The 23,920-nt window shown below is 42.5% G+C and overlaps 1 protein-coding gene across 4 annotated transcripts in view; it reads right to left on the reverse strand.

Annotated features, from left to right (window-relative positions):
- The window catches only part of lama2 (laminin, alpha 2), a 146,860-nt gene that overhangs the window by 57,395 nt on the left and 65,545 nt on the right, over positions 1-23,920 (reverse strand). For 3 of the 4 annotated variants that reach the window (XM_029462753.1, XM_029462752.1, XM_029462751.1), the window contains exons 19-26: positions 21,374-21,501; positions 18,435-18,521; positions 12,365-12,576; positions 7,641-7,747; positions 6,063-6,243; positions 3,126-3,262; positions 2,750-2,881; positions 1,973-2,077 (exon numbers count right to left, since the gene is read on the reverse strand). In XM_029462753.1, the coding sequence (XP_029318613.1) occupies positions 1,973-2,077; positions 2,750-2,881; positions 3,126-3,262; positions 6,063-6,243; positions 7,641-7,747; positions 12,365-12,576; positions 18,435-18,521; positions 21,374-21,501 (1,089 nt within the window). Of the gene's footprint in view, positions 1-1,972; positions 2,078-2,749; positions 2,882-3,125; positions 3,263-6,062; positions 6,244-6,972; positions 7,246-7,640; positions 7,748-12,364; positions 12,577-18,434; positions 18,522-21,373; positions 21,502-23,920 lie in introns of all 4 variants that reach the window. The other variant, XM_029462750.1, reaches the window with a different exon arrangement.

A 23,920-nucleotide genomic window follows, 5' to 3' on the forward strand; every position in this document is an offset into this window, starting at 1 on the left:
ACATCATCCAATTAATGTTGAATTCTGTCAAAACGTCCTGCAGGTTGGTGAGTAAGGAGCGAGAACAGAGGGGAAGGTTTAGTGAAGGGACCTAAACGTCATCTTTAGTTACGTCAACAGGAGGTCATTATGTTATGCTATGTTATGGAATATTTTTCAATTATTTGTTTTTTTGTTTCGATGATTGAGTCTCACTAAATACTGAAAGAAAGAAACACCACCACATACTGTAAAGGGACGATTTAAAATCCCTTTTTTTATCTTCCAAATAGTCCAAAATCCAAAGTTATTACATTTTTGATCATAAAAAACACAGAAAACCTTCATATTTGAGAGGCGAGAAGATGTGAATTTCAAGGATTTTCAAACAAATTAATCAATTATCAGAATTAACACACATTTTGGTTTCTGTCATCTTAAATGTGGACTACTAGTATTAGAGATATGTGATGCTACTAAAGCCATAAGGAAATGTAAGTATATCACGTACATACTTCCATAAACAGACACACAGACACACAGACAGACAGACAGACAGACAGACAGACAGACAGACAGTTAACCATGTTATACCATGTCACAGACAGCAGGAAGAACCGATGAGCAAAGACAGGTGACAGATCACATGACTGATTGATTGACAGGCAGTCAACCTCCGACCTGTTCAGAGTGAAGATGACACCCAGTGATCTGAAGCCTTATTACAGGCTTCGAATCAGGTGTGTGCATGTGTGTGTGTGTGTGTGTACGTGTGTGTGTGTTTGCACACAACATTTTTTGTTTTAGCATTTGTCGCTGTCTATGTGAGATAATGTGCTCAGCAAGTGACAGCAGAGATGAAAGGTGTCTCCAGTCTGGGCGAGCCGTATATTGACGAGGTGCATGTGTGTGTGTGTGTGTGTGTGTGTGTGTGTGTGTGTGTGTGTGTGTGTGTGAGCTGTGACAGCATCTATTGATGAGATGTGTGGGTGTGAGATATATGATCAACTTGTCACAGTGAGGATGAGAGGTGTAAAATATGTTTTAGACGTGTGCATATAGGTAGAAGAGTGTGTGTGTGTGTGTGTGTGTGTGTGTCAAAATAATATTTACACCTATAAAAATCCAGTAATTCAATTTTTTCTGTATTTATTTTATTTTATTTAGATTACATATTTAATAGGGATGTATAGTGCCTGTCCGTGTGCATTATGACTGTCAAGAGCAACATAGAAGAGAGAGGATGACAACTCATCCACACACACACACACACACACACACACACACACACACACACACACACACACACACACACACACTATCTTATTTCTAGAGAACACAGAGGAAAAAAACATGTGTGTATCCATCTATTTGTGCGTGTGCCGGCGTATCGAGGACGTCACGCAGAGATGATCTTCTTACTCACTTCTGTGACATTTACTGAAATAACACACATGCACATATGTACTATAAAACACACACACACACATACGTATAGGTTTAATATATACAGATAAAGAAAAAACATGTGCAGGAGGTTTTCAAATCTGCATTGACATTTAAGATCTTAACCGTCGTCTCCTGGTTGGATTCAAAAGCCATAAATAGCAGTTTTTCTCTGTTTCTTACACATCCACTCACTCAGACTTTAAGATGACTTTATGAAAAGTTAAAGCTCCTCTGCAAGATGTCGGTGGTGACCGGACGGGTTACCTGACAGAGACTTACAGACTGCATCTCACTAATTCACTGTTCATTTGCAGGAAAACATCCATTGACGGTTTGATTTTGGATAGTTTTGCAGAACTTCTGCCTCGTTTCTCTAGTTGGACAGTTTATCTAAAACATATTTAAATTCAGCTCAATGATTGCGTTTGACACAAAGATTAATTTAAACAAATGTTTTCCATTTATTAACGAAGTTTTCAAATGTTCAGATGCACATTCCTCTTCAACATCACGCGGGAAGCACAAAGTAAAGTGTGTTCTGTACCTTGCAGCTACACTTTCCCGTTCGATCGGCGCAGGCGCACACTTCCCTCTCCAGGTCGCAGGTCTGGCTGTCCGATCCTGAGACGTCACACTCGCACTGGGTGCACTGTGGGAAAACGTGGACACAGACGACGCCAAGCTTCTGTTATCAACAACACAGCAGCCTGAGAGAGGAGCCGCCGGAGTGTGTCCTAGCTTTATGCTTCACCAAACCATTAAACTTGCATTATCTTCTCGCTCCCATGTCAGAGGAAACATCAGTGGAGTTGGCTACTTATTCTCCCTATTTGACTGAAGCTACTGAATTCCAAAAAAAGTGTGATAAAATGTCTCTGAACAGGATCACTCAGTGCTTTCTATTCTGTGCCACGCTGTTCAAGAAAAACTTCCTCTTCCCTCCTTGAATAGAGCTGCACAATGAAGCCAATATCAAATATGAAATGTGACTGCGATTGTATGAATTCACTGTTGGAGTCTCATTAAAGGGAAGACCGCTGCCTTACAACTCAATCTTAAAAAATAAAACTAAGATGTCATTTTAAGTGAAGTTAAATCGGGAGTGTTGTTGGATTGTCTGGCTGTATATTTAATGTACAGCATGTGGAAGACATACAAATGGCCTCTTACGCTCATAAACTCCATAATCCAAAGCATCGTCGTGGAGCAGAGCCACACATCAAAGCACATCAGATACTCTCTCCAGTGTGTCCTCCTAAAGTCGGCTTTATGATGATGATAATAATAATAATGATATTTGCATGTCATTCGGATCCGTTACCTGAGGAAAGTCTCTGTATCCAATTTGACATTCATTGCACTTCTCTCCTCTGAAGGAGTCGCGACACATGCAGCAGCCCGTGTTGACGTTGCACTGCTGGGTCACTGAGCCGACCGCACTGCACCCACACGCCTACAGACACAAACACAAAATTAAGCTGGGTTAAGATGGTAAGAAGAGGATGTTACTGCTACTAAAAATGATATTTAAGCAACGAGAGAAGTCAGGATTTATTAATTACTGATGCCGTTTAAATAATTACAGATTTTCTTTGGCACATCCTTCTACACGTGTGTTTGCTAAGCCCCTCGATGTGTCACTACAACAACTTTAAGTGACACAAACTGCTCTCTGCAAAGCCCAGTCTCCAGCCCACCTTGCATCCAGTTGTGATTTCATGGCCCCAGTGGTTGGGAGCACAGTAGTCGCACCGCTCCCCAATGGTGTTGGGAGGACAGATGCACTGCCCTGTGTTGGCGTCGCAGTTATTCCCCACACGACTGCACTGACAGGCTGCAGGAGAGGAAAGAAAGCGTGTTTTATATAATATGTCTGAGATTTGGACGACATGGACAAGGTAGAAATATTTTGGGTAACGGCGAGTTTGTGGTTTCTTATACTGCCCCGATGTTCATGAAGCAAAAGAGAAAAGGTTAACGCGTTATAAGATTGATACTGAGGTGAATGTTATTTGAATACTAAATAATATGGACCAGCATCATTAAATTAAACAGCTTTAGTTGAATGTAATTGAAAGGGTAATTGATTGAGTCACTGCAAACAGATGTAGTTGTTTATAGTAACACTCATAACCCTCTGGGGTCATTCATTTCATTTTTGTTTTGCTTCCAATTAACTTACTCATTTATCACCGTTTCCCCCGAAAACACAATTTCCAATCCTAGAGGACTCTCTGTCTCTCCTCTCTGTCTCTCTCTGTTGTCTGTCTCTCTCTCTGTCTCTCTGTCCTCTCTCTCTGGTCTCTCTCTGTGTGTCTTGTCTCTCTCTGTTCTCTCTCTGTGTGTTCTGTCTCTCTCTGTCTCTCTCTCTGGGTGTTCTGTCTCTCTCTCTCTCTCTCGTCCTGTGTGTCTCTCTCTGTTCTCTCTCTCTCTCTGGTGTTGGTCTCTCTCTCTGTGTGTGTCTCTCTCTCTGTGTGTCTCTCTCTCTGTGTGGTGCTCTCTCGCTCTCGCCTCTCTCTCTCTCTCTCTCCTTCTCTCGCTCTTTCGCTTCCTGTGTGTGTCTCTCTCTCTCTCTGTGTGTGTCTCTCTCTCCTCTCTCTGTCTCTCTGTGTGTGTCTCTCTCTGTTCTCTCTTCTCTCTTCTGTTCTCTCTCTCTGTGCTCTCTATCTCTTCTCTCTCTCTCTTCTCTCTCTCTCTGTGTCTCTCTCTCTGTGTGTTTGTCTCTTCCTCTCTTCTCTCTCTGTGTGTGTCTCTCTTTCTGTTCTCTCTCTCTCTCTCTCTCTTCTTCTCTCTCTCTCTCTCCTTATCTTCTTCTCTCCTCTCTCTCTCTCTTCCTCTTCTCCGCTCACTCCGTCTCTCCTCTCTCTCTCTCATCTCTCTCTCTCTCTCTCTCTCTCTCTCTCTCTCCTCTACCTCTCTCTCCCTCTCTCTCCCTCTCTGTGAAGTCCTCTTTACAGGACAATTGTATTATTTTGTTAATATTTCAATGGATTTAATAATGTGCGTGTGCCACCTGAATAATTCATGTAAACTGTTTAATGAAAGTTATGTGTCATCGGCTCTTCGTGGCAATTCTTCTGTAATTACAGTGAAACGTATTTGTATTCTGACATGCCCGCAGTGACACAAGCATATTACACAGACCATACACCCCTCCGCTCGCTCTCTTCGCTCTGCATTTGCCAATCGGCCTCGCTGCGAGCGGGACCCAGATACCCCTCAAATAAAACCCTAGATCCAAGATGGTGGAAAACCCATCTGTTTCGACCTATTTGAAGCTGATGCACCTGCCCGCTGCTCTGTGGTAGAGATCTTAAGATGAATCAAACTAATAATTCCCAGTTCCATGTCGTCTTCCTGGCTAACTTATTACTCTTCTTCTTGGCTGTCAACACCGGTTGGCAATAACACATCGCATCGGGGGATCTTGTGTAAAGTTTGATCAACGGCGGCCACAAGAAGAAGACGCCTGGACAAATCATTCTTAACCTTTACCAAGAGAAATACTGTTATTGTAGAGTACAGCCTCTTCCTGTATTAAACACAAACGTGTTACTTTTTTGTTCACACATTTGCAAGAATAATTCCATCTCCACTTCCAACAAATCGGACGGCAGCGAGCTGCAACTTTGAATCGGCTCTTTAAAATTTGAGGTGCGAGTACAGACGGGATGCGTTTGGTGTTGAATCCCTGCTGACATAACTTTGAATTACCGCTCCTGGAAGAGTGACAGGGAAAACCAAAACGCTCTTCAGGCATTCAGACAAAAACACACACACGAGAATCTTTGCAAATAATTATCAGCTGTTTTGCTTGTTCCCCATCAAATATTAACTACAAATCTTTTAGCTCCATCATTTATGGGCCATATCATCATTATTCTGTGTCCAACCTTCAAAGATGTTTATCTCAACCAGCATCTGGCAACATGCATATATATATATATATATATATATATATATATATATATATATGCATGTATGGACGGGGGCTTTGTTTGATGTAGCTCTGGCCTTTGCAAAGACATTTTTCATATCCCTGTGAAAAACACTGAACTATTTAAGACAAACAAATGATCGTCGACGGCAATGACTTTAGTAATTAAGTCTTCATAATTTCTGCAAGTCTGACTTTAATAAAGACGCAAAGAAACTGATGATATTTCACACTACAAGTTAATTGCTTTACATAATAGATGGAAACTTCATGATTATGTCCATGTGCAACTGGAACAGGAAGAGTACGTTTTGTACTTCTGAATACAAAGCATTTAAAGCCAGCGGCTCACATTCATAACTTTTATTTTGCCATATGATGTTTTATGACAAGAATGTTAGCCTTGGTCTTCTCGTGAAGGAGCACGCATGCATTTTTGAAATTACACAATAGTTCTCTTCTTTTTTTTTTAATGGAATTGCACTGCAGACAATTTGTGTAAACTTTGAATTAAAAAGGAAGCGCAGAGCAGCAGTTTAGTAAGGACAGCATTTTGCTGACGTTACATTCGTTACACAAAACAGTACGAACACAGGACAAATCTAGAGGCTTTGATTCAGTCAGGCTACTGTGGATTGAGCTCCAGAAATACTTTTCTGTGGGTTGATATCAAGGTTTGCCACGTGTCAACGCTTACGTGTGCAGCCGCCCTCCTGGAACAAGAAGAATCCTCGCGAGCACCGGTCACACTTGGGTCCGGCGACGCCCGGCTGGCACCGACACTGACCGGCTTCATCGCAGTCAAACGACTTGGAACCAAACGAGTTGCAGTGACACGGGACACACGCTCCACGCGTGTTAATGCCGTGAGTCTGGGGCTGGAGAAACACAAGACAAAGGGGGGGGTTTTAAATGGAGGCGAGGAACAGGTAGCGGATTTGTAGACGAGTTGCAGACACACTCGAGCAAGAAGACGAGTTCCTGAAGATTGAAAGGGAAAGATGAAGGAATAAAAAGGTATTGTTCTGGGATAACGAGAGAACACAAAAGATGATTTGACTGAATTTTTATTCATTTTAATTTGACTTGAGTTTAGAAGCCGACTGCTTTAAGGCTTTGAAAGCAGTCGGCGGTCTGAAAACGCCTCCTTGTTGCTGCGACACAACGGTATGCATGTCGCTTCATCGGACTGGACAAAGACTTCCACAAACTGCCCCTTAAGCTACAACGTGCCAGCCAAGACCATTTCAACAAATCCCCTGAGATGTTGCCAGTTCAGCTGAAAGTGAACGTGGAAAAACATCACGATTTAAAATAATGACATTTAAAACATCAATTCAGCAACACGAGCTGCTTCAAGAGGCGACTTTTTCTAATGATTGGCTCGCTGGTATTAAAATGTGCTAAAGATTTCCATATTTCCATGCCGTGCTATGAAAATTCAAGCTTCAAACCATCACATCACACAAACACAAACAGTGGAATCCTTGATACGCATGTAAATTGTGTTTTTAAGCCGTTCTTCAGCAACACGGATATCCAGCATGTTTTGCACAGCGAGTAAACACACCCATGCTACGATAAACACACCATGCTGTGTGTGTTACCGCTGTCTTAGGCCTGTACGCCCCCCTGGGACAACCCCCCGTGCGGGAGGCCCCCCCCCATCTCTGCTGCACGGCTTCTATGGGAACGCGCTCCACCGGCCTCCGGGTCTCCCGCCTCTCGTAACCTTGGCGACGCAGGTCACAGTTTCGGCCCACAAAGCCGGGGCGACAGATGCAGCGGCCCTCGATGTCGCAGCGCTGAGACATAGAGCCGTGAGGGCTGCAGCGACAGGGGATACAATCCTGACGCTCGGCATCCCACCAGCAGTTAGGCTGGACCAATCACAACGCAGAGGGGGACCAATGAGAAAGCAGGACAAATAAAAACAACAACAAAGTGACAGAAAGAAACAAGAAGTGAAAAGCATTGAAGGAGTACAAATAATGATTATTATTCATCATCATCCTCAGATTCATTTCTGCAGGAGACTGATGAGTATCGAGGACTTAAGACGTCTTTATATTCCCTTAATTCCTTAAATTAAAACAGTCACAAAAGATGTAATTGGGGTTAAAACACTTGAGACTACAGGTCGTCCGTTACACATGTGATAGTGCAAGATTACGACAAAGGGAAGTGTGTGTGTGGGAAATGAATAAGAGGGAAAGTTTACACAGGGAAATGTCCATATCTGTAAACACGAACGGCATTTGTCCCAAATACTTACAATGCACTCGTCGCACTGTCGTCCAACCACGTTCTTTTTGCACGGACAGCGTCCAGTGTCCTTGTTGCAGACCTCAGATTCGGAGCCATTATTGTGGCAATGGCAGGCTGCGGCAGAGGAGAGGAGAGGGGAGAGCACATATTCTACATGAGTACATGTAATAATAACGTATCGGTGAGTGTGTTTACTTCACGCCACAGTCCGCTGGATAAGCTCAGATCTACTTAAAGTCTTCTCTTCAGTCTAGCGGGCTGATTTGGTTATGACAGATTATATTTTGTAGATTAACAAACACACCCAGTTTCATCTTGAGCCTAAATAATGACAAAGCGAGGCAGATCTGAGAGTCCCCCGCCCGGACAAGCTGGAGTGAAGCTCTTGACGGATTTAAAAGATATATATTATTTGGCTTCAGTTTAGAAGCAAACTAAAAACTGCATTAGGGCTTTGAAAGCTGTGTGAAAATGCTTCTTTGCTGCTGCTAAAGGAAATAAAACGCTGGACCCAGACATCCACAAACTGCCCCTTAAGCTACAACGTGCCAGCCAAGACAAGTTTGACAAATACTCTGAAATGTTGCCAGATAAAAAAATTGAATTAGGTACAGTTCAGCTGAAATACAAGAATCAGCTTCCTGAATGTAGAACATTGTGATTTACCTTAAAAATAAGGACATTTACAAAATCTAGATATACAAACCCAAAGCAGGTGCTCCTGCACGGGAAGGCTAATAGTGTCAAGAAAGGGAACTGATTCGATGAGTTTCAGTTTCATGGCTGAAGGGTTAAGACGCTGACCAGTCGCAAAAAATGTCTTTAGTCCATTTGTTGCATCTCTGCACGGTCGATAATAAAAGCTAAAAGCACCCACATAATCCTTGGAACCAAACGCTGAGAGGAAGTGTCTTCTGTGAGCACAGAGTCAAAGTATATAATAATAATAATAACTAAGGATCTGACGGTGCTTCTGATGCACGTGGCGGCTAAAACCTGCCGACGTAAAAGAGTTTACACCAATTACAGCACTTTGACTGAAACTGAAGACTTCATTCCTCTGGCACCGTATTCATGGATGTGTGTGTGAAAGTCTTTATGCATCCTGAATGAGTACGTTACTTATTCCCACATACGACCTTTCAAATCTCTCTCTTACTCTCTCTGTCTGTGATACTTCCAACTTTATTTAACTTGTTTAATTCCCACAGGAAGGGGGGGGGGGTAAAAAAAATGTTTTTAAAGACACACCCACACACGCCAATCAACCCCTTAGATAAACAATTAAAAGCTTAAACAACACAGCTCCCATCTGGTGGATGGGCTGTCAAAAGCACACACACACACACACACACACACACACACCTTTCTCCAGAAATTAGTAGCGCACATCACATCACAGAGAAACACGCGTGCACTACTCGCCTGTTTTACCTCATGCCATTCTCTACTGTTGGATGTGAAAGAGACAGAAGGACAAACCTGAGTGTGGGATGGGAGAGTGAGAGATGGAGGGGTAACAACAGATGTCCACACACATAGAGAAATATGCAGAAACACACATACGGTAGAACATACATTGATTTCTGCTCCACACATGACTGCAGAGAGGCACGCATGGCCTCTCAAACACACACACACACACACACACACACACATGCAGATGTACAAACACACACTCGCCTGATTAAACATACAAGAAACATGCACATATACGTCCGTCTCTGTTTCACACACACAGTCTCTCACCCCCCTAGCTTCACCCTGTGGGGACCATCTGGACTCCGTTCTGTCAGTCGCTACAATGCAAGCCTTGTTGTGAGATAAAGTGTTGCTTTTGTAGTGTGTGTGTGTGTGTGTGTGTTTTTCTTTTTCAGCGCTGGCCTTGATGGTGGAGATAAAAAAAAAAAAATAAGTTTGCAACTTGAAATACATAATTTTCTGTTACCAAGCAAAGCACAGTCTGTCGTGTAAACAAACCGTAGGAGCAGCTATTCTGTATCATTAGCACTACAAAGGTGCATTGGTGAGAAGTCGAGGCACTATACAGTGTATTAGGCAGTCACACGACACATGCAGGAGCAAAGTGAGTCCACACTCGAGGCAAACAAGCAAACATAGAAGTGAAACATTTCAATTAAGAGAAATAAGAGAAGCAGAGCATCGTGTAATGCATGCAGAAATGTTTGGCTATAGCACAAAGTAACTTGTGTAATGTCATCAGTAATGTTTAAGGACTATCTGAGCTGTTGTGTTCATGGTCTAGGAAAAGGTTAAAAAATGACACCACCCGGGAATATCTTGCAGCTTGTACTAGAGCTCTATGTGCACCAAATGGTCCTGCAGAGGAATCAAAAGCTTGACAGGCCTGACATTCGGAGCTACAGTTGCTTAGCTATGATGGGAACATCTCTCTTCGGGGCTGGGGCTTAACCGTAGAAGTTGTGACTAACTGGTCAATGCACAGGTCTGAGCGCCATTTTCTTTTCTGTAGTCAAATGATAAAAGGCACACGGTTAAATGTCCCTTCTACTCTTAATGTATTTCTATGGGTTTAACACAACAGTCCATTTCTTCAGGTTGGCTTTACATCATTTCTTTCTCCCTAAATCAGAACATGTAAAATACTGTGTTACGTTAAAAAGAACCATTGGACGCTGCCTTGATTTGGGATTTCTCACGAGTAATGGCTTTTAACTTTGTTTTGGTCCCTTAAGTCAAATAAAAAGTCCGATCCTCGGCACAGAGGACTGCACATCGCGTATAAAAGAATTGTGAGGTTTCTCATCGACTCCCTAAGAGTGTATTGATCCACTGTATGAAGTTCCTATGAAACATTCATTAAGTGTGAGACACACAGGAAGCGTAATTACATTATTGAATTACTACATACCCACTTTGTTCCCGTGATTAGATGAATGTGGTGACAATTCACTGCATCCTTTCAACGATTCTTGAATTTATCCTTCAAACAAATTGCTTTGTGGTCAAGTTTGCTGGCGAAAATCTAACAATTTTCCATTCCCCCCCCCCGACTTGAATGAAACTGAACCGCTATTAAAGGAGGGGGGGGGGGGGGGGGGGGGCGGAGACACAAAGTGGCTGCAGCAGAAAATGTCGGCAGATGGGAAGAAGAAGGATTTTTACAGTCTAATAGTGCACAAATGGACTCGGCCTGAACTCTCCTGCTCCACTCAATAAAATTCATTAAGACTGGGAGCAATAGGGAGACAGAGGGGGAGATAGATAGACCCACAGAAGCAGGAGAGAGAGAGAGAGAGAGAGGAGAGAGAGCAGAGAAAGAGAGAGAGAGAGAGAGAGCAGAGAGAGCCGAGGATGAGGAGGGAGGAAGGGGAGCATCATAGAGACCTAGAGAGATGTATGGATGGAGATAGATAGTAGAGACAGACAGACACTAAACAGAGAGAGAGACTAGAGAAGAGAAAGAGACAGACCGGAGAGAGAGAGACAGACGCAGACAGAGAGAGAACAGAGAGAGAACAGACAGAGATAGAGAGAGACATAGAAGAGAGAGACAGAGAAGAAGAGAGAGAGAGATACAGAACAGAGAGAGAGAGAGAGAAAGAGAGAGAGAGAGAGAGAAGAGACAGACAGAGAGAGATAGACAGAAGAAGAGAGAGAACAGAGAGAGAGAGAGGAGACCGAGAGAGAGAGAGAAAGAGAGAGAGAGAAGAGAGAGAGAGAGAGAGAGAGAGTTGTTGTGTTTTAATAATTCCTGGTGGTCATTGAACAGGATCAATAACAACCCTCCAACGCCAAGACACGAGCAGCCGATCAGCACTGTAGGAGAGCAATAGATCAGGCTGATTAATCAATAACCATTTAGCTGGATGGAGAGGGGAAACAACTACAGAACAATGAACTATCAAATGCACATTAATACCCCCCTGTCAGCCTGTCTACCTGCTTCTGTGCTCGTCTCAAGAGTTTTATCTGTATATTTATCGGCCTCGCCCGTCTGTCTGTCAGCCCGTCTTTCTGCCCGTCTTGCTGCTCGTGCCACAGTTACAGTGCGTCAACAGCGCAGACCTTCACAAACAAGCGCCATCTGCACGTCTGTCTTCGCTGCCATCTCTCTCTTCGTCTCTTGTTCAGTCCTTTTTGCATTATTATATATTTCTTTTTTTATAGGTATATTATTCTCACTCTATACACAGCTGGCAGTCAGTGGGCCACTCCGACATCACACCTCCTACGAGCACAGCTGCTTGCCAATGCAGTCACACACACACACACACACGCCACACACTCCAGATGGTGCATCCACTCAGTGTTTTAGTAAAAGGATTAAAAGGTATCATTTAGCTAAAATTGAGTTTAGAGGAAATACTACTGTTCAGTGTAACGATCCTGCGGAGACACTAAAGCTGCGATATTGCAATATTTTTATAATGATTCATTTTTGGGAAAAGTAGATGATATTTTCCACGTGTGTAAGATTCGTATTTCTAATCTGATTACAGCATCTTCAAAAGGATTCTGATGACAAACCGGTTCAATCAATATGTTGCTTTTACCTCATTCAGTCCCAGAGTCCCCGGGGTCGGTCTGCGGGGTGGAGGGTGGACAGATTGACGGACAGATAATTCCACGAGGGGGCTCTAATCGCAAAAGTCCGATCACCCCTTTGTCCCAAACCCGTGACCCGAGAGATCCATCCACGGATCCTAACGGTCCCGTTTATTGCTTATGAGTCTAACTTTCACTTACCCTGGCAATCTTGTGCTGTGACGGCGTCTCCATAGTAGCCGTCACTGCAACTGTCGCAAGACGCGCCGCCATAACCTTGGCGACAGATCAGACACTGGCCTGTGATTGGATCACAGCTGCCAGGTATGGACAGGTCCAGGTTGTCATGGCAATCACAGGGCTCACAGGATTGCCCTGGCACGCCGGGCCGGCCGTAGTATCCATTGGAACATCTAGGAGGCGGCGGAGAGACGCAGAAACAGATAATGAGCTTTCATACTGGATGCACTGCAAACGTGGTCTGCTGCCTGCTGTGCAACAGTTCATACAAAGAGAAAACTTTCAAGTTGTAGCAACAAGATGCCATCCTGTTATTTTCTCAGGATACAATTTTAGTTTTGGGACAACATTGCATCAGGTGTACCTCATCGTGCAGGCAGTGCATTAATGTCTCCAGAAAATACAGATTTCTTTTGTATCGAACAACCGCTGAACAAACAACTCTCAGATTTCAGAAAGGTTTTCAAATTATTCTTTACCTCAGCTCCCCCGGCGTGTATGACAAGAACATAATACGAGATCACTAATTACAGCAAGGTCTCGTCCCGCAAGAGCCGGCGACCAATATCCAATCACAAAATAAACAAGCAATAAAGCTCATGTCGTCCATGGGAATCATCAGCGCTGTTACCGGCGTCTCTCTGACCGGTGAGGCTCTTGTGTATTCCATATTAAACACGCGCTCGCGTCACTTACACAGACATTAAGTCAGAGATACAGACAAAGAGCTGGAAGGCAACAGAACCAAACCTCAACAGATATGAAATGAAGGTTTATATAAAAAATAAGCTTCAGCAGGGATTAAAAAGATTAATGGAGATTTAATGTCTTCAGGCAGTTAGTTCCCAAAACGTTTATTTTTCTTGTCCAGGTTTTACCCATAAAACCTGTTGATATAACTGAACGACTGTTACAAACCTGGAGCAAGAAATATCGAAATGCTTCTCCTGCTTTTAATAATACAAGTCAATGTGATGCAATGATTCACGTGGGTTTCAAGTCCTGTCATCTGTTCTGGGGATCAGCAAGAATCTGGCAACTATATATGTAGCGATTATGTTTTAAATCTAATTAAGTATAAAGAAAGTGCACACACACATAGTATGCAGAAAATCTGAGTAAAAAACGCATTTGCATACGTCACAGTCCCTGAAACATATAACGTCATAGCACAACTTTCTGTGTGCCACTGTGCATGTTTATACAGAGACAGGAGATGAGAGAGAGAGAGAGAGAAGAGAGAGAGAATAAAGAAGACCGAGAGAGATGTAGAGAAGGAGAGAGAAAGCAAGAGAGAAGAAGAGAGGAGAACAGAGAAAGAGAAAGAGAGATATAGATAGATATATATAGAGATAAAAGATAGATATAGAGAGAGGGAGGGTGGAGAGAGATATAGAGAGAGGAGAGGAGGGGAGATATAGAGAGAGAGATAGAGAGAGAGGAGAGAGAGATAACAGAAGAGAGAGAGATGAGAGAGAGAGATAGAGGGGGGGAGAGAGAGAGAGAGAGAGAGGGAGGAGGAGAGAGGAGGGGGGGTGGGGAGAGAGAGAGGAGAGAGAGAGACAAAAACAGAAGAGAGAGAGAGAGAGAGAGAGGAGAGAGAGAGAGATGAGAGAAACAAAACAGAAGAGAGAGAGAGGAGATAGATATAGAGATAGACACACACAAGAATAGAGAGAGAGAGAGAGAGAGAGAGAGAGAGACACAAACGAAGAGAGAGAGAGAGATGGAGATGAGAGAGACACACACAGAATATGAGAGAGAGACATAAGTATGAGATATACAGAGAGGGAGATAGATATAGGAGGGGATATAGATACACATAATAGGGAATACAGATAAGAGATGATATATTGGAGTGGGTATATAATACAGATAATATATATAGAGATAGACACAGAAAGACATAGATATAGATATAGATAGATATATAGAGGAAGTATACTGTATATGATAGAATAGACACACACATAAGGAGATATACAGATAATAGATAATATATAATGTGTGTATAGGGAGAGAGATATATATATATATTAGGTGTAGAATAGATGAGATACACAGAAGATATATAGAGAAATATATATATATATATATATAGATATATATATATATATATTATGTGTGTATATATATATATATATATATATATATATATATACAGATAATATATATACAGATAATATATATATATATATATATATATATATATATATATATATATATATATAATATATATATACACACATAATATTTATTGAGTGTTCTTGAGAATCGATATCACAAAAGATAATTTTGCTATACTTAAGTTTATCAACATTTTAATCTGCTCACAAACGTTATGTGTAGAAATGTTTGATTGATGTCTTTGTGGTGTCGGTGGAAATGTTTTAACTGAACATAATTGGGATACTGCCTACTGATAATGTTGATTCTTTTACGCCGTCAAGGTCTTCGTGTTTAGTGAAAGAAGAAAAGACATCAAACATCAAAAATCTAAATGCACCCTGTTGCTTGCCGTCGTTCACGGGAAACAAAAACTAAAAATGGACGACGGCACCCTCGAGCAAGGACAAGGACACGCACGTACGAACTGTCACGCCATTTCTGAGATTATATTTTTTTGCTCTTTTGTTTGATAAATAATAAGCGGAAGTCCAGATGTTGCAAAAATAAATGAACCTGAGAGCACTGTGCCGTGTCAGGAGCCACTGAAACCCAATAACACAGGTCTAAGATGAAATAAAGCTCAACAGGCTAAAAAGAGAATTGAGATGAAAGAGGAGAGAGAGTGAGTGAAGAGAGGAGGGAGAGAGAGGGATGGGGGGGGGGGGGCGAGAGGTCTTCACATTGAAAGGAGAATTGAATTTAGAGAGGAGGGAAAAGAAAGGACAGAGAGAAGGAAGGAGTCAAGAGCAGCCATCCATTATTACCACTGACCCTCCTCGGTACTCAATAGAACTGGTTTATTAGCTTCTGTGTGTGTGTGTGTGCGTGTGTGCGTGTTGCTGAAGTGTGTCTGTGTGAGTGTGTGTAGTGCTCCGAGTGCATTCCTCTAGTCAAGTGCAGAATCGTATTGGAAGCAATCTCACTTTTTGACAAAAGCGAAAATGTGTTTGTATTTATTCTTATTTGATATATTTCATATTCAAGATTAATTCACACGTTGAGGTTTCTATGTTAAATCGTGTGTGTGTGTGTGTGTACGTGTGTGTATAGTTACTTGGACCTGAAGAGGAAGTGAAGGTATTTTTAGTTCCAAGGAGACATATTTGGGGGGGGGGGGGGGGGGGAATCAGACACCTGGTCAAAGCCTTCAGAGTTGCGGAGGGACAGAGAGGAGCAGACATCCTAAAAGTCATCTTCTTTTATTTTTAGTGTTTAGTGATACTGTAAATGTGGAGTCGGCGTCAGGGCGAGACGTGCTCTGCTCCTCCCTTCTAAAAGATGTTTCCATAACTTCCATGTTGGTGTCTTAAGGCAGGAAAACGAAGTCTAACGTCTCATTTCCAACCGTTAAACTTGCTGCCAAAACACAAAGTTCACGCAGTTTTGAATCTGATCACATTCAAAGAACAAACGTGACTTCAGTGAGCGACGCTACGTTATTGATGAATCAGCACTTTTCTCATAAAACAGCCATTTCAAACTCTCTCTTCTTCTTCTTCTTCTCTCTCTCTATTAAATCCTTCGCATTAAACATTAACAACCTACCTGGGGTTGCCAACATGCAAAATGTATAGTAGATAATAATAATAATAATAATAATAATAATAATAACATTAACCCTAACCCTCACCTGTTCCCTTCTAGATGAAAAGGCGTTTATTATCATACGGTCACAAAAATCCAAATTAAAGACCAACAACATCTGGACATGATGGCGTCCGGATAGCACTAAACGGACGCGTTACTACTCGGAGCAATTTAGCGGACAAACTTATTTGTATTCAACAGCTTTCAGCTAAATTCCAAATGGCCGTTTATGGAAAGGAAATTGAAAAGCAGAATCACTTAGCAGCGAGTGGAGAGTCTATTAGCATAGGGAGAGTAGAGGAGCTGATTTAGTTAAAGCCCATAATAAAGACAAATTGGCACATTACAATTCATTACCAGCAACAATAATAAAAGCACTGTAGACAAAGGAGTGTGATGGCAGGGAGTGTGTGTGGCAGGTATGAATTAGACTAATAGAAGGAACAACCAACTGCTGATTACTCCGTTAACACTCATTAGAATATGATGTTACTGTATGCTTATTGTGCTCAATGCAGCGAGCAACAGTCTTACCAGCTGTCCTCTCTCTCTCTCTCTCTCTCTCACTGGAGGCACCATATGGCATCAAAACAGCACACACACATTCTGTATATTCAAAACAGAGATACATATTTACACACACACACACACACACACACTACCATCTCAATTTTTGGAGCTTGATCTCACTGGTGGATGGACACGGGAGGACTTCACCAAAGAGAATTGGACCACATTGGCTGAGTTGTAGCGCAGTGCAGACGCCTCCCCGTCACAAAATGGACCGACAATGAGTCGGTTTACTTTCCGGTGGCCAATGAGGTTTATAAAAAGACTAACAGGCAGACGGAGAGATTCTGCGGTGGACGACAGCATGGCGAGGCATGTAGACTATGCATGGCCCGCCAGCAACTATCTTTTACCCAGCGACACACAGCAGAGGCTGCAGGGAGGGCAACCTATTTGAAGCACAATGTTTTCATCCTGGAGATTAAAGTTGTAAATATAATTATGGACGTAGATAAAACTAAATAGAAAATGAAAGTTGTAACCAGCCTCATAAAAGCACTTTTTCATTTGGAGACCTTGCACAGGAGATGATGCACAAACTCCAGCAACTTCAGGGACTAAAGATGAACACATTACAGAATCCAATGTTGCGTTCAATGCCAACCGTAGGAAATCAAGCCAACACAAGAGAGAGATACGCGCCTCTCGCAAACAAGAAGGTTATACAAGCAGCTTATTCAGGACTCAACGTCAAAACCCATCACTTACGCCCGATAACTCTTTAGAAAGAGAGACTGAAAAGGTAAAGTGGTACAAAAACTGTATTTAGTAAATGAAGTTTACATTATGTGGGATTCTTTCTCACGTGTCCTGAAAGTAGAGCTTCATATACGGCTGCAGAAACAGACAAAACACTTTCCACTGGAAGGTCACTTTCTCATTTACGCAGTAAATCTAAAAAGAAAACGTCAATCCCTTTGACCTCACAGCACACACAAAAGTATGTTTCAATAATACGCCGTCAACAACAGTCAGCGTGCAGATGACCCGCAACACCGAGGGCGAGGCTTCACCTGGACTTGCTGAAAAAGCCGACTTTCAGCTACAAGGTGACTGCAATTGTACGGTAATTACAACAATAACTATGTTTTCCAAAATGGAAAAACTTAAATATACTTAATACAAAGTCAGAAAATCAGCAGTTTCAGTTCAATACAGTCCGAATATCTTTCAGCGAGGCCGCGTGGTGAGAAGATGATGTTTACTCTGCATCACCACATGACAGTGGAGCCTGAAGTTTTAACAACACTAGCATCCAGAGAGGCTTCTCATTAGTCCCGGGTTGGTAAAGAAGCTCACAGCTAATGGAACAAGAATGTCACTCAGATAATAAATGTGCTGTGGACAGAAAGCGAGACGGACGGCGAGACATGGAGCAGTCAGAGAACGCTTAATGAGCAGCGCTTTCTGTTTGCATTTGGGGATGGCTAACCCGATTTTGTACATTTTTTTTTTTTTTAGGAATGACAAAAATAACATTGGCTTTATTTTTAGGAAAGCGCTTATAGCCACATTTAAAATTGTAAAATGTCAAACCTGATGTTTCTATGTTTCAACAAACAATGAGTTGAGTGACGTCCACATTAGAAGCGAGGAAATTCAACATAGTGGCATAAAGCTTAAGCATAAGTGTGCCTATTATCACGTTCAGTGTGTGTGTGTGTGTGTGTGTGTGTGTGTGTGTGTGTGTGTGTGTGTGTGTTACCTGTCACATCGTGGTCCTGTGTACCCGGGCTGGCACTGGTCGCACAGCAACTCCCCTTCTTCACCTAGTTGGCAGGTGGGGCTGAAACTGTCGTAGATGCCAGGATGACGTTGTTGTTGTTGGAGTTGTTGATTAATCCGGTAGCGTTGTCCCAGTGTGGAGAGAGGGATGAGGAAGAGGAGGAAGAGGAGAGGACAGAGGCGAGTTAAGGCCATTGTTTGTCACCTCACACACACACACCTGTGTCACTACTTTCACTTTTCCAATCCTCAAATTCACACTCTGTAAAACACACACTCCCACACTCACTCGTCTGTACTTCAACACACTCCTGAATTTGAAAACACTCTTCTTCATGAACTGTAACCTAAATGAACTGAGAGAGAGAGAGAGAGAGAGAGAGAGAGAGAGAGAGAGAGAGAGAGAGAGAGAGAGAGAGAGAGAGAGAGAGAGAGAGAGAGAGTAAAATGAGAGTCTCTCGCCCTCGTTCCGTCACCCTCCCACTTCCATAAACTATAGATAGCTCTGCTGGCTCGGGTTCCCGTCCCCAGACTGACTCACTGGCTGTCTGACTGCAAGCTGGCTCTCTGAGTAACAAGTAAGCTCGCTTGGCAAATGCACGAGAACAACAAATTTAATTTAACTCGTGTATAAAATGTGTTCGTACGTATAATACGGGCTGTGTAGCTACAACCATCACGGGCACGGGGTTAACTCAAGACGCTGTGGAAGTGCCCTTTAAACAAACACTTCATCTGTCACATGCAGAACTTGTGGAACATTGTACACTTGTATAACAGATCATATGCTGATACTGTAGGAGAGGGTATAAATAAAGTTATGTCACAACAATAATGATAAATCAACCTGCCAGGAATGAATATTACAGTACGGCTGTGAGGGATACCATCGCTCATCACGAGTGTTAGATAAGTTCAGTAGCTGGTAGTATCCTGATATATCAGGTCACACAATCCCAAACTACAAAATATTAAAAATCCTCCATGACCGAGACAAATAATAAGAGACAATCGTGCAGATTGGGTGGGAGCGTGGGAGTATCAGGACGTTTCACAAGGATTAATTGTGCACATGTCCTGAATCTTCGAACGGTCTTTAATGCCTTTAAGTTGCAGAAAGTCCTTTTACTAATAGATGTGGTTTTATATGAAGGGTTTAGAAGCAAAGTGATGTTTTGCATATGGAGAAAAATAACGCTGTTCGTTAGTTTAACCAGAGTGACGGCAGAAGGAGACTGGAAACATCTCTGAGCAACAGTTAGATGAGAAGAGAGAAAGAAATGTGGAAGCTCAGCATCACAATCTGAGCAGATGTAAAGAGGAACAGGTTAAGAGCACAATAATGCCCATAACGAGCTGGAATTAACAGGCGTGTTGCTTCAGCAAAGTTATTCTTCAAACTTCTAAATAGAAGATTATTCTAGGGTTAGCACTGTTATAATTGGATCAGGGCATATCATCGATACAACAGGTGATTCTAAAGTCGTACGGTCGTGAATAAAGCTGTTTGTGTCCGATGCTGCATGTCACGCTGAGACTTTAATCATGTGTAAACCGTGACAGTGTTTTCCACTCTTCACAGTTTCTCCCGTTCTACCTTTTTTTTTTCTTTCTAGCCACCGTTGTGTTGATTCTGCCAAACAGCGCTGACATTTCCACCCACAGGGATGATGTTTTTCCACTCGTATTGATGCTTCTACCTGCGGCGATGATATTTCTATTCATGCCATTACAATTATAATCCTACTACCCACAGTGACGACGCCTCAGTCTGCGCCGATATTCTTAAAAAGACAAAAGGAAGTGGTGTGTGTGTGGGTGTGTGTGTGTGTGTGTGTGTGTGTGAGGAACGGGAGGAGACGGCACCGATGGATTGGGTTTAGTATGCAACTACAGTGAACATAAAGGGCCTGAAGCACCTTCAGGCTATTATTACTGCAGGGCTTCACGGGGAGAAGTGAGAGACAGAGAGAGTCGTATCTTTCTTTAGCCCAGAGAGTTTCGGACACGACGTGTCATGGCTGCATCCAGATTCTCAGCTGCTGCGGCCTGTGTGTGTGTGTGTGTGTGTGTGTGTGTGTGTGTGTGTGTGTGTGTGTGTGTGTGCCCAAGTTGGCGACACAGCTGTGCGAGCCACACACAGCATCTCTCTCTGGTCATTTGGGGAAACTGCAGATCTATAAAAGCAGGAATATTGGTAACTATTTAATTCAACCAATGCTTGTGTGTATATATATATATGAACCTTCGTATGTATACCAACATATATCGGACGTGTGTTTGTTTTATAGCGCTGCGCCTACATGCATAATGAAGACCGTCTTCCACGCTAAAGAAGCGGGACCATTATTAGCATCTTTTAGCAGGATGGGAGCGCAGGCCCAGCTTAGCATAGACAATAAACACAACAGCAAATTAGTAAAATTACTTCTACTTGATGTAAAAGTAGAAAACGTCTTTGTGCATCGCTGGCCAACACACAGCGGTGCGTCGAGTCAGCTGAGAGGCCCCGTCCCATCCTCTCAACTGGGCTGCTTCTATGACAAACAGCAGATTGCTTCTTATTTTATTTAGTTTTTCTGCGACACAGCACGAGTTGTACGAGAAAGGATTTTAAATACCTTAATTACTCGCGGGGAGGTTTGAGTTTTCTACTGCGTTGAGTTTTCTAGCCACAGTTGTGTTGATTCTGCCAACAGCGCTGGCATCTCTACCTACAGGGAGGATGTTTCGCCACTTATATTGATGCTTCCACCTGTGGTGATGATATCTCTATTCATGTCATTACAATTATAATCCTACTACCCGCGCTGACGAAGCCTCTTGAGAGACAAGTAGTCCGAGCAGTCGGGAGAGGAGAGCGTGTGAGGGGCCGCAGAGCAGCACTGCGGGGTCAGCACAGTTAACCCCAGAACCTACTTGTTGCTAGGTATACTGAGTGGACAGGCGCAGGGCTGGCAGTCCGCAGGTGACCCACGGGTGGCGTTGCCATAGTAACCATACAGGCAGGTGTCGCAGTGGTGGCCTGTGGTGTGGTAGGAGCAGTCCTGGAGGAGACACGCAGGTTAAAGTTCAGTTACATGAGGAAAAGTAATAAAAAGTGCAAACAATCATGAGGATACAACTCCGAACAGCAAGAGTCTTGCAAGTACATTATCTTGTGCAGAACAATAGCGTCAAATAAGACAAATAAAGGTGCAACATACAAAGAACTAGAGAATTAGAGTCTCACTAATAGGCTCAAGGGTTACGGCAGTGCAGTAAGAAGAGCAACACTGCTGTTATTAAATAACGCTGTCGCATCACATCACTGTCAGGCCGACAGCAGCAGGACGAACAATCTCCAGGTGGTCAAGGTTAATTATATGGTTCAGGATTAGCATCACATGCCGTTACCATAGTGACCGAGCACACACAAGTACATCCTCAACCAAACAGAAGCTGCATGTGAGTATCGGTAAGTATTGATGAGTACTTACGCTTCACAATCTAAAGGGGATATGACGGCATGACAGATTTCATTGGGTTTGAACATTGTTGGAAACATTTGGGATAATGTAAGTACATAATAATATATATAACATAGTTCCAGTCATTGTTATGCAGGAGTGTATAACATTATACCTTTAAGTCCTTCTAGTTAAAGAACACCATTGAGATATGTTTCAAATCATTTCCTTCTCAGATCACATGTCTCTTCACCCCGACACATACACACTGTGTTAACCTATAGGACCACGGCTTCATTCTGCCATTCAACTAGTGCCAGAAAACAGTCGTCAGGGAAGGAGTGTGTGTGTGTGTGTGTGTGTGTGTGTGTGTGTTTATATGAGCGTCCGTGTGTGTGTGTGTGTGTTTGTATGAGTGTCTGTGTGTGTGTGTGTGTGTGTCTGTGTGTGTGTGTGTGTGTGTGTGTGTGTGTTTGTATGAGTGTCTGTGTGTGTGTGTGTGTGTGTGTGTGTGTGTGTGTGTGTGTGTGTGTGTGTGTGTGTGTGTGTGTGTGTGTGTGTGTGTGTGTTTATATGAGCGTCCGTGTGTGTGTGTGTGTGTTTGTATGAGTGTCTGTGTGTGTGTGTGTGTGTGTCTGTGTGTGTGTGTGTGTGTGTGTGTTTGTATGAGTGTCTGTGTGTGTGTGTGTGTGTGTGTCTGTGTGTGTGTGTGTGTGTTTAAATGAGCGTCCGTGTGTGTGTGTGTTTGTATGCGTGTCTGTGTCTTTGTGTGTGTGAATCTGTGTGTATGTGTGTGTGTCTGTGTATGTATATGTGTGTGTGTGTGTGTGTATGTATATGTATGTGTGTGTGTGTGTGTGTTTGTATATGTATATGTATATGTATATGTGTATGTGTATGTACATGTATATGTATATGTGTGTGTGTGTGTGTGTGTGTGTGTGTGTCCGAGTCTGTGTCTTTGTGTGTGTGAATCTGTGTGTATGTGTGTATATGTATAGAAAGATTGAGCCAGTCTGTCTTTGTCTGGAGTGTGTGTGCGTTTTCTCCCTCTGACAAATCCCAGCATCCTACTCATCTATAATGAAACACAACATACAAAACCCACAGCTCTATGTGTGTGTGTGTGTGCGTGTGTGTGTGTGTTAGTGTGTGTCTATGTATTTAGTTAGATGTTAACTGACAGCTTGAACCTTAGGCAATGTGTAGACCGGGGAGTGACAATGTGTGTGTGTGTGCAGACGCACATGTGCAGGTTGGCATGTATGCGTCTCTCCAGTAAACTGAAAAGTGTATTTGTGCACGTGAATATGTTGTGTGTGTGTGTGTGTGTGTGTGTGTGTGTGTGTGTGTGTGTGTGTGAAGTGTTTCAACCTGCAGTCCCTCTGGTGGCCACTAGATGGTGGTTCTAAGAACATTGTATTGAAGTCACTATAACTGTATAACTTAAGTCAATATGTGTATTTGATCCATACGTGGTCATGGTTTCATGGATTAATTAATGTTGCTCTTAATTGTGCTTTTGTGGCATTAAATGATATATAGGGGGGGGTGGGGGGGCTCCTATTGTTAAGCATCCTCAGGACATCCACACAGGTTAGCGCTCGTTTAAACAACACTACATTATTCTACAGTTTATGGGATGGACTCTCAACTACAAATTGACCAATACAAGTGAGCAACATAAACAATTGATTAAACTCTCAATTATTCATCTGAAAAACAAGAAATCAATGGTGTTAACATGCACAAGTTTAAAACATAAATAAAAACGTCAGCTCATTTACTCATGACAGGTTGCTTACCATTATACCTTAATGATGATGAATGAGGTTGACAGCTTTACGAGTTAAAAGGGACGTTCGAGTGAATAAAGTGTCGATAACAATACAGGCAAATATTCTGCTTAAAAATGTAATGCTGTAACCTGACATATTCTTTCATTTCCATTTTATTATTATCTTTTGACATTCTCTAAGTATTACAATTGATCAAGCCTTTTAATGAAAGCTTTAAC

Source organism: Cottoperca gobio, chromosome 24 (genome assembly GCF_900634415.1).
Source record: "Cottoperca gobio chromosome 24, fCotGob3.1, whole genome shotgun sequence".
In the NCBI taxonomy this organism is placed as follows: Eukaryota; Metazoa; Chordata; class Actinopteri; order Perciformes; family Bovichtidae; genus Cottoperca; species Cottoperca gobio.